The sequence below is a fragment of the Aotus nancymaae genome, unplaced genomic scaffold, assembly GCF_030222135.1.
Source record: "Aotus nancymaae isolate 86718 unplaced genomic scaffold, 86718_ANA_hifiasm-v0.15.2.pri h1tg000131l, whole genome shotgun sequence".
NCBI lineage: Eukaryota > Metazoa > Chordata > Mammalia > Primates > Aotidae > Aotus > Aotus nancymaae.
This window is the reverse complement of record NW_026988546.1, coordinates 5,569,471-5,585,859: the sequence shown is the minus strand read 5'-3', so window position 1 is coordinate 5,585,859 and position 16,389 is coordinate 5,569,471. Positions and strand designations below refer to the sequence as shown.

At 46.9% G+C, this 16,389-nt stretch overlaps 1 protein-coding gene across 9 annotated transcripts in view; it reads right to left on the bottom strand.

Moving 5' to 3' along the window:
* NPAS2 (neuronal PAS domain protein 2) overlaps positions 1-16,389 on the bottom strand; it is a 171,553-nt gene that overhangs the window by 4,303 nt on the left and 150,861 nt on the right. For all 9 annotated transcript variants that reach the window (XM_012477642.2, XM_064371435.1, XM_012477637.3 and 6 more), the window contains 4 exons: positions 11,615-11,761; positions 5,834-6,025; positions 3,940-4,127; positions 3,516-3,608 (listed from right to left, as the gene is read on the bottom strand). In XM_012477642.2, the coding sequence (XP_012333065.1) occupies positions 3,516-3,608; positions 3,940-4,127; positions 5,834-6,025; positions 11,615-11,761 (620 nt within the window). The remainder of the gene's footprint in view (positions 1-3,515; positions 3,609-3,939; positions 4,128-5,833; positions 6,026-11,614; positions 11,762-16,389) is intronic.

The window sequence follows — 16,389 nt, the reverse complement described above, 5'->3', positions numbered from 1 at the left end:
GGCTCTGTGTCCCCACCCAAATCTCATGTTGAATTGTAATCCCTCGTGTTGGAGGTGTGGCCTGGTGGGAGGTGATTGATCATGGCTGGGGACTTCCCCCTTGCTGTTGTTGTGATGAGTTCTCCCGAGATCTGTCTGTTTAAAAGTATGTAGCCCCTCCTCTCTTGTTCTCTCTCTGTTCCTGGCCATGTGAAGGTGTGCTTGCTTCCTCTTCACCTTCTGCCATGATTGTAAGTTTCCTGAGGCTTCCCAGAAGCAGAGGCCTGTACGGACTGCAGAAGGGTAAGCCAATTAAACCTCTTTTCTTTATAAATTACCCAGTCTTAGGCACATCCTATAGTAGTGTGAGAATGGACTAATACAAATGGTATGGTAGTTCTTCAAAAAATTAAACACACAATTACCATTCTACCATATGATCCAGCAATTCCACTTCTGGGTATGTACTCAAAAGAAGTAAAAGCAGGAACTTGAAAAAGATAATTATACATCCATGGATGTGTATACTTATCTTTTGGTTATTGTGAGTAAACTATTATATAATAAACAATTATTGTAAACCATTATTCACAATAACCAAAAGGCAGAAACAATCCAAGTGTCCACTGAGAGATGAACAGTTCAAAAAAATGGTTTGTCCATATGGTGGAACATGATTCAGCCTTGAAAGGGAAGGAAATTCTGTTCTCATGCATGCTACAATATAAATGAACCTTGAAGACATGTAAAGTGAAATAAGCCAATCACAAAAACACAAATGTTCTATGATTCCTCTTATATGAGGGCTCTACAGTTGTAAAATTCTTAGGGACAGAAAGTAGGAAGGTGGCTTTCAGGGGCTGGGGGAAGGGGAGTGGGGACTGGGTGTCTAATGGGTACCGGATTTCAGGTTGAAAAGGTGAAAAAGTTCTGGAGCTGGATGGTGGTGATGGTTGCACAACTGTGTGAATGTATTTAATGCGATGGAACTATACACTTAAAAATGGTTTAAATAGTAAAGTTATGTATATTTTACCACAATAAAACATTCTTAGGCCTGGCACAGTGGCTCAGGCCTGTAATCCCAGCACTTTGGGAGGCCAAGGCGGATGGATCACTTGAGGTCAAGAGTTTGAGACCAGCTTGGCCAACATGATGAAACCCCATCTCTACTAAAAATACAAAAATTAGCCAGGTGTGGTGGCACACGCCTGTAATCCAGCTTCTCGGGAGGCTGAGGCAGGAGAATTGCTTGAACCTGGGAGGTGGAGGTTGCAGTAAGCTGATCACGCCACTGCACTTTAGCCTGGGTGACAGAGCAAGACTCCATCTCAAAGAAAACGAAAGAAAACATTTTTTAAAAAAGAAAGAGATGATGATGATAATGGTCCATTAACCAGGAGCAGAGAAAGGCCACTGAAGAACAGTCTGGGGTTATGGACGGGAGCAAATGTCTAAAGACACTGGAGAGAAGTCTGCTTTGTGTGATCTTTTTAGAGATGTTATTTCCCTGCATGGGTCATCTGTGACAGGCATTGGGGTTCCAAACTTCCCCTGAGGAGGCATCTCTGTGTGTGGGAGGCAGATGCTGACACACCCTGGAGAGTGGAGCTGTTAGGTCGTGTCTGGAAGAGACAGACAGTCAAGGAGATGGGGAGGGTATAAATGATCAGTTTAACAAAAAATGGCAGTTAGAGTTCCCAGATGAAAGAATTTCCATACTTCCCTAGTTCATGGCATTTTAGGCATCTCTGGAAAGTGATGTAACAAGAATTTTTGTTTCCATTTTTAATTTATCTTTTTTTGAGACAGAGTTGCACTCTGTTGCTCAGGCTGGAGTGTAGTGGCACAATCTCAGCTCACTGAAACGTCCACCTCCCTGGTTCAAGTGATTCTCCTGCCTCAGCCTCCCGAGTAGCTGGGATCACAGGCACCCACCACCATGCCCAGCTAATTTTTGTATTTTTAGAAGAGAAGGGGTTTCGCCACGTTGGCCAGGCTGGTCTCGAACTCCTGACCTCAGGTGATCTGCCCACCTTGGCCTCCCAAAGTGTTGTGATTACAGGCGTGAGCCACAGCGCCCAGCCTGTTTCCACTTACTTGGATCATTTAGGAAGAACAGGAATAATCCGAAAGCAAAACCAGCCCAGTTCCCTGGCCCCCACCTAACTGATAGACATGAATGGAACTTTGCAGATGGTCTCCACAACCTGCAGCTCCCTCCTTACCCTCCTGTGACCAAAGGGAGGGCCAGAAAGTCTCCGCGCAGAGGCTGCCTAGAAAGTTATCCTGAGGTGTGGGAGACTCCAGACAGGGCCAAGAAGGTGCACTTTGAAGATTCAGGGAGCCAAAGGGGCCTGTGGCCTGGAGTTAGCTGGCCTCCAGCCCCACCATGTGCACTGTGTAGCCTTCAAGAACATAACCTTTAGAGCTACATTTAAAAGCCCAGTCTCTTCAATGGTTAAAAAAAAAAAAAAAAAAAAAAATAGGAGCATGTGCCTATACCCTTGAGTTTTTATCGGGATAAAATAAAATAATGAACATGCAAGCCCTGACCCTCAGAAAGGCTGTAACCATCTGCCATTACTCTCTTTTTTGAGTAAAAACTACTTTTCAAAAAAGGAACCTTTTCAGCACATAACCACACAAGGCATAATAGCCGACTCGTAATTTCATGTACTCCATAGACACAGACTTCATAAACTTTAAGCATGAAAAACAATCAAATAAGAACCTTTCTGGGGCTTACTTCTATACCAAGGATAGAACTGAAGGAGGGCACAGAAGGAGGACTTCCAGGGAGAGGGCCTGGGGGTACCTGCGAGGCCTTTACATGAGGACCTCCCAGGACTGATCGGCTAGCACTGTCCTGGTGAGCTCTGGACACCAGTAAACAAGTATTAACATGAAGATGTCTGTGTGTTAGCTCTATTTCTGCCTCATTCTGAAGGGCTAGAAACTGTTTTCCAGCAGCTTTTAAACTATTCCCCCTGTGTCTCCAGTAACCATTGTCTCTAGTAATTAAGCAGCTGAGCAGAGCTGCGTGGGGTGCTGCAGGTGCCAGTGGAGAGGAGGTTGGGGAAGGGAGAGAGGGGGCTGCTGGTCTGGGAGAGAAGGGCCCAAGCACAGTGCCAGAAGCACAGAGCACCAAGTGTGCCTGTGGAATGTCAGCTGGAACCTGGGGGAGGGTCCTTGGGAAGGGGGATGGCACTACACCTTCCAGGGATGTCTCCAGGGGTGAGGGCTTTAGACCTGTAAAGAAGTTGGAAGATGATGGCAAATAGGGGGCGTGAACTGTTTCATTCAGTGCTGCTCTAAGCATGGGTGCTGACTCAAAAGTTTTTTCTGCTGAAATGGGACATGGTAGAAGAAAAGCTAAGGGGCAGTGTTCCCTTCACAGCTGTGGGCACACTCAGACCCTGCCTTTATTGCAAGGCTTATGTGAGTGCTGCCAGCCCAGGCAGGTGAGGCCTGGCCAGCCTGGAGCCAGTCCGCCAGTGCTTGCCTCCTGCCTCCCGCCAGGATCCATGACGTACTTGACTTGCCGTCCCGTCCTGCTGACCTCCGAGGGCTGCCTTGCGTCACAGGACCCGGGCATCATGGGCTGGATGGGCTGGCTCAGCAACAGCCTTCAAGCAGAGGTGGGGAAATAGGAAACTGATCAGCACCTGAACCAGAGACCCACTGGTGGTGGCAGAACTTGCTCGGCCTGGCTGGACCCTTCATGGTTGACCCTGATCCCCACTAGCCCCACTTTGTTCTCAGAGGATGATGGATGCAGCGGGTAACCTCCCCTGGACCTCAGGACCTCAAGCCCTATCCTCTGCTTCCTTAGCTGAGATCAACTGTGGGCACTTTAAAATCTGTCTGAACTCTGCCTCCATCTAAAGCAAAGTAGAGCGGAAATGAATGGGGTAAAATGACGCCTGGGTTATCCTTCAAACAAGGGTGGTCTTGTACCTGAGCTGCCGGTCATGGCTGAAGTCTGGGCTGGGCTGGCACTGGCTGGCATCCTGGGAGGTGGAAGCAGGTGTGGTCAGATTTAGACTTGTCGGGAGCACTGCTGTGGTGCTGCTGAACGGGGACACCAGGCTGCTTCCAGAACGGCCGCTGCTTTGCATCAGTGAGCTTCTCAATGGCTTTGGACCCTAGAGCATCATTTCAATGAGAAAGGTAAGACTTGGACTCAACACTGGGGCCATCTCTCCAGGAAATCTCCGCAGGGCCTCCTCCTTCTACCCACCCTTGCCTTTCCTTTAAATCAGAACCTCCCAACTATTGAATTACTTTGATCTCCTGACTGTCTTCCCCACTGGATTGTATTTAAATCCCCTGGGCCTAGGACAATGCCCAACTCTAGGCAGGCAAGTAGCAAATGTGTCTCCAACTGAACTACTTTCTGCTTCAAATTCTACTACAGACACGTGGCCCTCCTGGCTGTTTCTCCGACTCACCAGGACTACTCCTGCCCTGGGGGCCTTTGCAGGAGCTGACTGCTCTGTGGAATGCTCTTCCCCGATATTGACATGGCTCATTCTCTCAGTCCCTCAGGTCTTGACTCAAATATTACCTTCTTCTTGAGGCCTTACCTGGCTACCTATTTACACCTCCAGCCCATTCCTGGCCCTCACCAGCATTCCTGTGCCATTGGGCATATGATAATTTTTCACATTTGTCTCTCCTCACTTGGAACAGAGATTCTTTTTTCTTTTCTTTTTTGTTCACTGCTGTCCCTCAGAGCTCAGAATTGAGTGCCTGGCACACAGTGAGTTGAGTGAAATAATAAATGAATGGGGAGTGGGCTTGCACCTGCTTTGAATTTTCTGTCTATTTCACTGATTGTCCATTCATCCAATAACACAGTGCTCTCATTTTTAAAGATTTTACACAATTTTCCAATATCAGATAGTATAAATCCTTCCTCAGTTTTCTCTTTTCCAAAATTTTCTTGTCTCTTCTTACCTGTTTATTTTTCTGCTGACCTTTTGAATCAAAAGGCTGCATTTTCAAGCAAAACCCTTACATTTGAAGACAGATGGCCTAAAGACTTCCATATGTGTGCTTATCCATCTTGTACTGCAGCTTATCTAAGTTCCCAGATTCTCTACTGGACTACAAACTCCTCGAGGCCTAGGACAACTCTTGCTCATCATTGTTCCCCTGGGTATTGGTGAACTCAGGAGCTCAGCTGACGTTTACCGAAGCCACAAGGGCATGGGAATGCAGGGCTGGAGGAAAGGCTGCCTTCCTATCCGTCATCCTCCAGGAGCCCTGCTCCAGACTTCTGAATTTCATTCAGTTTGAGTGCCATTTATCTGCTGGTGATTTTGTCTGATTTTGTCTGATTGCAAGGTCATTGGAATAGGTGGAAATGGCTGTGAGGGTTTGGCAAGGAGTCTGGGGGGACCTGGAGGAGCAGGGGGTGCCTGGGGCAAGGGACAGTGAACAGCAGTGGCTGCCCACATGGGTAATGGTTAAAACCATAGTAGATGGTGGGGACTGTGGACATGAATGCTGGGACATTCAGCTGCCAGTGGGTCTCTGGGATGGCCATATCTGCCTCCAACCCTAAATCAGCATCAAAGGTGAACATTTTAGCTGCACAATATCTTATAAGCACAAGAGCAAGGGACTAAGGTGTATGTTTATAAAACACAGAAGGAAGCCAATACAACTTGGGGCTTCAAAGTGACTTTAACAGAAGAAGGAAAAAAAAGCTCACCCCAAAACCTACCCCCCAGTCTATAAAGCAACAGGGCAGTTCATGCAGGCTGCAGGAATCAAGTATGTCCCAAACTGCAAGAGGGTGTCTGCTCTAGAGGCAAGGACCTAAGCTCACGCAGGGCACATTTACCTGGGTTGATATCACACTTGATTCTCTGAGCAGGTGCTGGCTTGTGACCTGGGCAGAGGAGATCTGCCCTGGAAGTTGGGGGCCTGCCCCGAGCTGGGGCTGAGTCACTGTGGCCGACCTTTGCTGTAGCTGCTGCTCCGGTCGCTGGGTGCTGCTGAAGCTCAGGGATACAGCTGGTGGCTGCAGGAACATCTGGGAGCAGAATAGAAACGCCTGTGAAGTTGGGGTCAATGGGTGCCTCACCAGCGTGCACCTTCTTTGCATTCCCTGTGCCCAGTAAGAATTTCTTGCTCTGAGCTGCCTAGAAATAGTTGATTTACTCAACTGGTGGACATGGAGCACCTGTGATGCCCCAAGCACAGTGCATGGCACTGGCCACAGAGCCATGGGCTGGAGAGACTCTCTGCCTTCATGAAGGTTACAGGCAAGTGACTGATGCCTAACAATGTGAAAGCTGTTTAGACCCAGATGTTCTATAAATAATATGATGTACTTGTTTAGAGTCTAAGTTGGCTTACTAGCTTCTTACTAGAAGGGAGAAATACCTAGTGAGTGGAATGGATGATGCAGTAATGATAATATTGCATCATGATAATAATAGGGACAGAGGGATGGCTCACCTGTGGCGTAGGCCACATTGCCCTTACAGTAGGACCAGGCTCTGTGTCTGTTCTTGAATCTCTGACCAGTGACTAGTGTCTGTATCCACGCTGCTGTTGAGAACCTTCCACCCAGTGCTGTCAGCTGAGATGGCAGATCTCTCCCATTAATTAAAGGACCACATTCCCAGGCAGGCCAATAAGCATGATATGATCGCATAAAATCAAGTCCATGCACTTTAAAATTATGTTCAAGTTTTATAATCATCATGATCACCTCTATGTGTTTTGTTACCTAAGATATTTCAGAGACATTTAAGAGGCTAAGATATATTAGCTTGGTGGTTTTAATTAGAAAGTTTTAAGATAATTTTAGGTGTTCTTGAGAATCCTGATTTAGTTCAAATAAGTTTGGTGTATTTGATTTAAAACAGTTGTTTACACCGGGTGCTGTGGCTAACACCTGTATTACAGCACTTTGGGAGGCCAAGGCAGGCAGATCACTTGAGGCCAGGAGCTCAAGACCAGCCCGGCCAATATGGTGAATCCCCATCTCTACTAAAAATAAAAAAGTTAGCTGGGTGTGGTGGTGCATGCCTGTAATCCCAGTTACTCAGGAGGCTGAGGCAGGAGAGTCACTTGAACCTGTGGGTTGCAGTGAGCCGAGCTCATGCCACTGCACTCCAGCCTGGGCAACAGAGTGAGACTCTGTCTCAAAAAATGAATGAATAAATAAATTTAAAAAAAAACAGTTTAGGTGCTTAGAAAGATTTTACTTCTTAGGTTTATAAGTCCACCTTGATAGGTACATAAAATGTTTGAAAGATTCAGATAAATTAAATGTGTAAATAATAGCTTTGGTAATGTTGATTATTCACAATCAACTTGTCAACTAACTGAGCATAAATACAAATCCAGTGAAAGCACTGCTGTTTTTTAGACCAAATCAGTAGATTCATAAATAAAATAGAATCGATATCAGCTGACTCTAAAGTTTTAAGAAAGACAACTTCAGTAACTTTAATAATTTAACAAAATACCTGAAACTGGCTCTTTTAACTAAAGTACCTCTTGGGTACTGGAAACATCAGATGGCATTGTGTCTATCATGATTCTCAACATGCAATGTTCCAGTACATCCAGGCCCTTAGCTTGGAGTTCTTTAGGGGGAGGGCTCTCTGGCTCCCAGCATCTGACATTTTTCACCCTCATTCCCGTACGCAGTGCAGTCCCACCTCATATGTAGTACGGGACTGAGAGGCTGACATCTGCCAAGTGCCAGCGCAGGTGTGGAGAGGCAGGCGAAGAACACGCCACCCAGCCACGTTGGGGAGGCTTATGGATCAGTTAGCTCACGTGTCTGCTTCATGGGTGGGGTTGAGCCACTTACCAGAGGCCCGAGATGGGCAGGTGTCTGAGCTGTGGCTGGGTTCTGATCTTTCTACCACCCCACGGGACCTCCCCAAACTTCTTTCATGCCCACCCACCACAGAGAAGCCTGCAGTTTTGAAGGGAGGACTCCTTGTCACTTTAGAAATTAAGAAGAATTTTCAGGGTATCCATGATTTTACACATTTTGAGGATTCATGTTTCATGCAATCCCAGCTCCTATTATAATATGGCTTGTTTATAGCACATAGGGGAACCTATACTTCATCACTTCAGCAAAAGCCTAGTAGTCAAACCCAGTTACCATGCGTTTTTCTGGTAGGATACAATTTACCTTTTGATTGGAGGGAGTTCGAATAAATGCAACCTTTACTGATGGCAGGCAGTATAATGTACCTTAAAGCAGACCTACCTTAGCTCAAATTCCCACCCTACCATTTACTAGTAGTATGGCCTTGGGCAATTTTAATAACGTTTCAAAGCCTTAGTTTCCTCATTAATAAAACAGTGACATTAAGAGCACATACCTTATTAAGGACTAAATGAAGTTAATGCACGTAAATTGCCCAAGACATAGTAAGTACTGAATGAATGTCAGATAACAACAACATTCAAAATGAAAAAAGGAGCTTTTTCCTCCGTTGCTTCTTTGGGCATGTAAAAACCATTTGATGAAAGAATGGAATAAATGCATGTGTGAATGAATAAACATATGAATGAGGCTTTCACTCAGAGAAGGGCAAAGTGTGTCTGCTAGTGTTATTTATGTAACAGACAGGTGTGGTTCTGTGTCCCACTGATATATATCCTTTGACGGTAGAAACCCTGTCCTGTTTATCTTTCTGTATCCTCAAAGTGCTTAACCATATGCCTGGTAAATAATGGGTGTTTGTCAGATATATGGATGAACAGATTAAAGGATAGATGGAAGAAAGAAAGGATGGGCAGAAGGATGGATAGAAGGAAGGGTGGCTGGAAGAAAGGATGGATGGTAGCTGGATGGAAGGATGGATGGATGGAAGGATGGATAGATGATGGCTAAATGGATAGAAGGATAGATAGATGATGGATGAACCTGTTGAGGAACACATTTCGCATTTCTACAGGTGTCCTTCTAGGCGTTCCTTAAAGCAGCCAGCAGAGGGCACACATGCTGTCAAAAAGAGCAAGAGTCAGCCTTGGAAGGGGAGATGGGCCTTTCAGCACAACAGCTCTTGCCTGTGTAGCCCCACTCTGGACCCCATCCAGGTGCAAACACCAACAGCCCTATAGGACTTCTTCGTCAAATCCCAACCTTTTTTGGAAAAAAAAAATAGTAAGCATCACAGGCACATATAGCCTTGATGAAAGCTTTGAACCAATGAAGTAAAGCATCACAAGTCCACTGAGGTTGGGATAAAGGCCACTGGGTGGGGGACTGGTTCCTGGTTTGCTGCTGGGCACATCCATACTTCTGTTTATCAATGATAAAGTAGAATTTTACGGCTTAAGGAGCTGGCATCTTAGAAGGGCTCTGAGGTCAACTTTATAGAAAACGTAAAAAAAAAAAGCTCTCCAATTCAAGTAGGAAAAATTATCAGAGAAAACCAACAACTTCTAATTTTCAAGAACAAACCAATTCTACACTGAGGGGTGATTTTTCATTAGTGTTATGTGCTTACTTCTACAAATACTTGTCATTACAGGACATTTTAGAAGGATACAAAATAGACAAGTAATATAATGAAACTTTGGCATTATCGTTAGGCCTCAAAAATCATCAAGGTTTTGTCATTCTTATTTTATCTAGCCCTCTACTTTTGGTGGGGGCTGGAGTCATTTGTACTTGCTTATTCTTCACACTTGAATCACACAGTTTAGTTAAAACAAATACCACATTTTGGAACATATTTCTTTAAGTCTTACAAAAAAAAAAAAAATCAAGAAGTCAGACTCCTTGAGGAAACGTCCTCTGTCTTGACTATCTGTGGATTTCCATGATCTCTGGAAAATTCCACTGCAAAGATAAGGCCTCAGGAATGAACACAGGGCAGAAAGGCACCAGAGTGTGTGATTCCCACGCTGGCCTGCTCAGAACATCCCTCAGTGCACTTTGGTGTAGGTACTTTGGGGTTAACCAAAGGCAGGAGTCACAAGGCGGAAAAATACTTCATTATAACAGGAGTAAAAGCGATAACTTTGCTGCCTGTTATTTTAAAATTCAGCCTTAATGTTGAAAAGGCAGGAAGTAGAAAAACTCCAGGCACTGAGGGGGATGTTCATACGCCTACTTCACTTTTAGCAGTTTCTGGCTTGATTTCCCCCTTCCTGTTAGTGTAAAAATTCCATTAAAGTAATTGGAGTCAGGCAAGTGTTGGGCTCCCAATCAGGCCCTGGATCAGCGAGAAAAACATTATAGCTGGGAAGGTGCAAGTAAAAAGCCACTTTTTACCTATTCTGGTAAAAGGTGGAATCGCAGCTTGGTGACTCCATTTCTTTTCACGAGAAGGCTGTGCCTCCTCCTGGTCAACTGAAGGGTGGACTGAGGAGGTAGGAGAGCAGCAGGGCTCTGGCGTGGCCCAGGCTGTCTGAGTGAACCTTGCTCAAGGTGCACATGCCGTGTCTTGAGGGGAGTGGACGGGGAGGTGGCCTGTCCAGGCCAGGGCTCTTCTCTTTAAGGTGAGCAGCCACCTCTGAGAGGTCGGTGCAGGGGAAGGAAGGGGAGGGACAGTGAGCATCTAGAAAGCCACCAGGAGTGCCCCTGAGGGCCAGGCGAAGCTGCTGGGACCTCAGGGCGGTAAGATGGCCAAACAAGCATCTGCCTAAGCCCCCAAACACCTGTGCCACTGTGTGTTAATCTCAGTGTGCACTGGCTCATGGCACTGTACCCTGACAGAGCCCACCTGTCACCTGTGGTAGGTGGGACTGCACTTCAGGAGCTCGTGGCCAGGGGAGGGTCTGGGTGGATTGTGATGGGGGAAGCAACAGGGACAGTGCTCCAGCAGAGATGTAATTTCTGCTTCTCTCTGTCCCTTCTAAGCGTCTGCAAATGCTTAGTGCTCCTAGGGTGGATACCAAGGTTAGCTAGAGTTACATTTGCAATCAAAGCCTGGCTCAAAATCATGCACTTCTGAAGATACACAGTCCTGGACTAATATAAATAAAACATCATATATCGTTAAAAGAGATCCAATATATAAAGGTTTTCCTTGAAAAAAACACAAGACCTCTCCAAACAATTCTATCTGGGAGTCACAGTGAGAGCTGCTGCTGGGGCTTGCAGAGCCTCCCTGCTGGCACACCACAAATGGGGGCCACCCCGGCGCCCTCTGCAGCCTCTAGTGGGCTGTGGTACGGATATCATCATTCCCACGTCTCCCTCCATGCATGTGTTGGATGAGAAACAGCAGAGCTGCTTCCATCTCCTTCAGATGGCAGCCTGGGCTGGGTGCTAGGAAAGCAAAGTTACAGAGGTGCAGGGAGGTGCCACCAGGACGGAGGCAGGCATCCACGCAGCACCATCCAATGCCAAGTGCACAAGTGCAAATGCAGGTGGAGGCAGCAGGCAGATGTGCCTGCCAGAGTGAGGGGCGAGGGAAGAGGACATCAGGGGAGTTTCATGTGTGGCCTGGAGGCAGGGATGAGGACCAGGATTTGTTCCTTGTCTTTTGTGGAGACTGCAGGATGCTTCATAAGCAAATGGGGCTTGGCAGGGCAGTGCCCAGGGGTTGGAAGGAACTCCTGCCTGCCCAGAAATGGTGGCAGGACCCCTCCTCACACGGCAGCGGGGACAGCAGCCTGGGAAGGGGATCACCTGGACGTTGGAGTCCTGGACCAGGCAGAGCTGCTCCTGGATCTTGTGAAGCTCTTCCTGCTGCCACCGGATATTGGCCTGCAGGATCCGTGTCCGCTGCTCCAGCTGGTCTTTGATGGTCTGGAACATGCTGAACTGTGCCGAAAACTTCAAGGCAGAGTTGAAAAACATAACCAGATGAAAGAGTTATTTCAGCCTTGCAGGCAGATCTTGCCGCTGCTCAGTCTGGACACTTCATTTCCCGTCCCTTAGCTGTCCTTCCCAGCGTCCCTAAGGAGCCCACGGCTGGGTCCTGGGCAGTGAGCAGGGGCTACAGATGAGGCCTGAGCATCCCGGGACCCTCGTGCCAGTCTTTCTCAGGTACCACCTGACAGCAGGCTCACCTGAATCTGCAGACCTGACTTACCACCCTGCAGTCTGGGAGGGCCACAGAATCGGGACAGGATTTTGTAAGCAGTGTTTACAAACTGATATTCCAAATGTGGATAGAGGAACAAATGGTTTGGAGCAAAAGCAGGGCATCAGAGAGTCCTGTGTCCCCCACCGTCCCCCGCCTCCCCGCCCCATTGAGTGCATAGCAGTTTGTATGTGAAATTGCCCCGCCCCATTTAGTGCAAAGCAGTTTGTATGTGAACTTCACAGGCATTTTTGGGGCCTGTCATTACCCTAAATCTGATCCTGGCTCTCTCCAAACCAAGCTGGGACCATCAAGGCCTTGTTCCCCTCACCCTACCCTCTCCAGGCTTACTTGCTACTAGTCTCAGAAATCTGTGCAAAAAAACCAAAACAATCACCCGGTCTTTGCCCCGAGGGTCTCCCCCTCCAGTGTGACTCTCGGGGTAAAGACAGGGTGATTGTTTTGGGTCTCCTCTTCCTTTGGACCTTTATTCCTTTCTGGGGAGGGAAGCTGGCATTAGGAAACTTGCAGGTGGTCTCTGCCTCCTGTCCCAGTCTCTCTCAACAAAGGCTCCTCTGCTTGCAGGAAATGCTGTGTGGGAGGGGTGGGACAAGGCGCCTGTAGCCCCTGCTCTGGGCTCTTTGGGGCTATGGCTCCCATTTCTTGAGGCAAATGAGTTTGCTAGATTCATTTTTTCTCTTTCTCCCTTTTTACCATGACTTAACCTCCACTCCCTCGATCTCAGCCCCACAATCTCCCTGGTCTGTTTCCTGCCCGCTGTCTTTTCAAATGCCCCCAGAGCTTCTCCCTTTTCCTCTGCCCTTTGACCTCCCATACATGGAGAAGCAAGGAGACCAAGTAAGTTGAGAAACAGATAGGATGAAGTAACTGAAAGCACAGCATTGAAGCAACAAAATAACAATAAAAAGAACCAGTTAGAATAAGAACAACAGGTGCTGACATTTGCAGAGCCCCTCGGGTGCCAGTTGCTGCCCCACGCAGATGCAGGTATGTGTGTTGTACTTCTTCACCGTGAGCCCATGCCAGCCCAAGAGGCTGCACTCTGCTGCAGGTCACACAGCGAGATGATGGCAGCACCGAAATGTAAATCCCGTCTTATGAGCTGAGTGAGGCCAACAGGCTTTGCCCGAAAGACACTCCCACCTAGAACAGAATGGCTTTGACCTCAGACTTCCTTTAAAAGGAAGGTTCTGTTGCTACCCATGCATTTAAAAATACCTGCGTTGGGCTGAGCATGGTGGCTCACGCCTGTAATCCCAGCACTTTGGGAGGCCCAGGTAGGCGGATCACATGAAATCAGGAGTTCAAGACCAGCCTGGTCAACATGGCGAAACCCCATCTCTACTAAAAATACAAAAATTAGCCGGGCATGGTGGTGGGCACCTGTAATCCCAGCCATTCAGGAGGCTGAGGCAGGGAGAATTGCTTGTACCCGGAAGGTGGAGGTTGTAATGAGCCGAGATTGCACCACTGCACTCCAGCCTGGGTGACAGAGTCAGACTCCATCTCAAAAATAAATAAATATTTTATTATAAAAATAATAAAATAAAAAAAAAGAAAATACCTGAGCTATCCCAGACTCACGAAAATCCCAGTGAGATTGTGACTAATCAATCTACTCTGCTAGGATTTTGAAAGAGAATTCAATGGAGAAAGCAAACGAGCTATAGCAAATATTTAATGAAACACAAAAGCTTCTCTGGCAGGTTCTACAAAGTCAGGAAACTCAGGGTTGCCCCTTCTACCTGCAGTGGAGGCGGCTTGTGGTGCCGAGTTGGCTTGGAAAGGGAGCGTCAAGGGGCTGGATTAGGAAGTGGTAGCTGCCTCTCACATTACTCTGATTTTTTCAAGGCCTTCCAGACACCCCATCATTTGGCCCTCCTTACCTTCTTGATGGTGATGTTTTTAATAAAGAGATCTACTCTAAAGACATTTTAGAACCACAGTATGAAGAGAGAGCTTTTTGGCAAACCACCAGTTACCCAGATTTTGGATTTCATTTTTCTCTCCTTTCCCTGAAGGGTAAGGGGAGCAAGAGGAAAATCCTAGAATCTCGTTTCACATGAGGTGGGTATGGGAAGAACTGTGTGACCTGGAAAGTCAGTATTATGCAGGGATGTCTGAAAGAATATAGTTACTGGCCTGGCGCAGTTGCTCACACATGTAGTCCCAGCACTTTGGGAGGCCAAGGTTTGCGGATCATCTGAGGTCAGGAGTTCAAGACCAGCCTGACCAACATGGAGAAACCCTGTCTCTACCAAAAATACAAAATTAGCCAGGCGTAGTGGTGCATTCCTGTAAACCCAGCTACTGAGGCAGAAGAATTGCAGAGGTTGCAGTAAGCCGAGATGGTGCCATTGCACTCCAGCCCGGGCAACAAGAGTGAAACTCCATCTCAAAAAAAATATATAGTTATTATTAAGTATAGTACATCTGTCAGGCTAAGAAGTTCAATAAATGAAAAATTAGAATTCCAAAAGGGACTTCATCACACCATTGTGTCTTATGAACGTAGACATTCTTTACAATGCAAGACCTAGAAGTTAAATAAATTTTCATTTTATGCCCCTTTGGATTAAAAAGTTACTAATTTCATACCAAATGTGCCTTGGAAATTTAAAGAGAAAAACATTATTCAATTTTTTTTTGGCCTAATAAGGGTGAATATAGGCAGTTTTAATGAGTAGATTCCAGAAGGGTAGCTTTACACCACTCCTCAAGCCTGACTCTGGCAAGCAGCACGCATTAGCTCGTGTCTTACTCCAGGAATTCATGAGAGACCCCCACTAAGAGGGCATCATCAGTGGTGACAGCTGTGTGCCAAGACAGAGAGGGCCACCCTGAAAAGTGTGCGTCTGGTGGCACCTGCTGCTGAACTGCCCTCTGAGACCCAGCTCTAGCTGTGGCCAGGGTCTGGGCAGAGCTAAATCTCCTATGAGGGAATTGAAGTCAGAGCTCAGGCCTGGGCAGGGCACGTAACTCCCCGTGTTCATAACTCCCTGCCGAAGCGCATGCCTGAGCCCCTGTTCCCTGCTGTCCCCCTGCTGCACCATCTGGCAACCTCCTACCCACCTTTCCAGGGCCAACTCAAGTGTCGCCTCCTCCAGGAAGCCACGTCAGACTTCCCTGGGCAGAATATTTCCTTAATGGTTCTATAAAAATGCATGCCCTGCCACGGCAGTGTCTCTGTTTATATGCCTGTCTCTCCCTTTAGCTCAGAGTACTAAAAGCAAGGGCTGAGTTACAGCTTTACATCCCTAACACCTCGCTCACTGACTGACCCAAATAGTAACTCACCGAATGTTGTTGAAACAAGGAAGGAATTACTCAGCAAAGCCGTAATCCCTTTCTTTTCTTTCTTTCTTTTTAAACAAATGTGATATTTATAGTGCTGGACTTACGGCTTTTAGATCCTCTCAGTCTATGACATGCAGCCCAATTCAGACCTTTTCTAAAATACTTTGGCCAATTTGGAGTCGTAAAGAACAAGAGGAATATGGAAAAGTGGCAAAGAGGTGAACAGAGACTGTTAAAAGAATTAAAAAGCACTGAACTTTGGCAGCAACTTGGAAGGAGCTGGAGGTCATTATTCTAAGTGAAGCAACTCAGAAATAGAAAACCAAATGCCGTGTGTTTTCCATTACAAGTGGGAGCTGAACTATGAGGACGCAAAGGCGTAAGAATAAAATAATGGGCCGGGCATGGTGGCTCACGCCTGTAATCCCAGCCCTTTGGGAGGCTGAGGCAGGCGGATCATGAGGTCAAGAGATTAAGACCATCCTGGACAACATGGTGAAACCGCATCTCTACTAAAAATACAAAAATTAGCTGGGCCTGGTGGCATGTGCCTGTAGTCCCAGCTATTCAGGAGGCTGAGGAAGAATAATTGTTTGAACTTGCAAGGCGGAGGTTGCAGTGAGCCGAGATTGCGCCACCTCACTTCAGCCTGGCGACAGAGCAAGACAATGTCTCAAAAAAAAAAGAAGAATGGACTTTGGGACTGGTGAGGGAAAGAGTGGGAGGAGCATGAGACACAGAGTACTATATATTGGGTATAGTTTACACCGCTCGAGTAACAGGTACACAAAATCTCAGCCATCACCCCTAAAGAACTTATGCATGTAACCAAACACCAGCTGTTCCCCCAAAACTATTGAAATTAAAAAGAAAAAAAGAAAAACCCAGACACTGGAGAAAGAACTTGGAGACTGTATCTGGAGATGAGAGGGTGGGTGTGGGGGAACCTCATGGCTTGACATACGCCACATGTACATTGGGAGGCACATTCCCCCATGTCGGGGCCTTGGTTGGGACCTAAGTGTGCAAGACACATCAGCACAGCACATGGTGTGCTTCT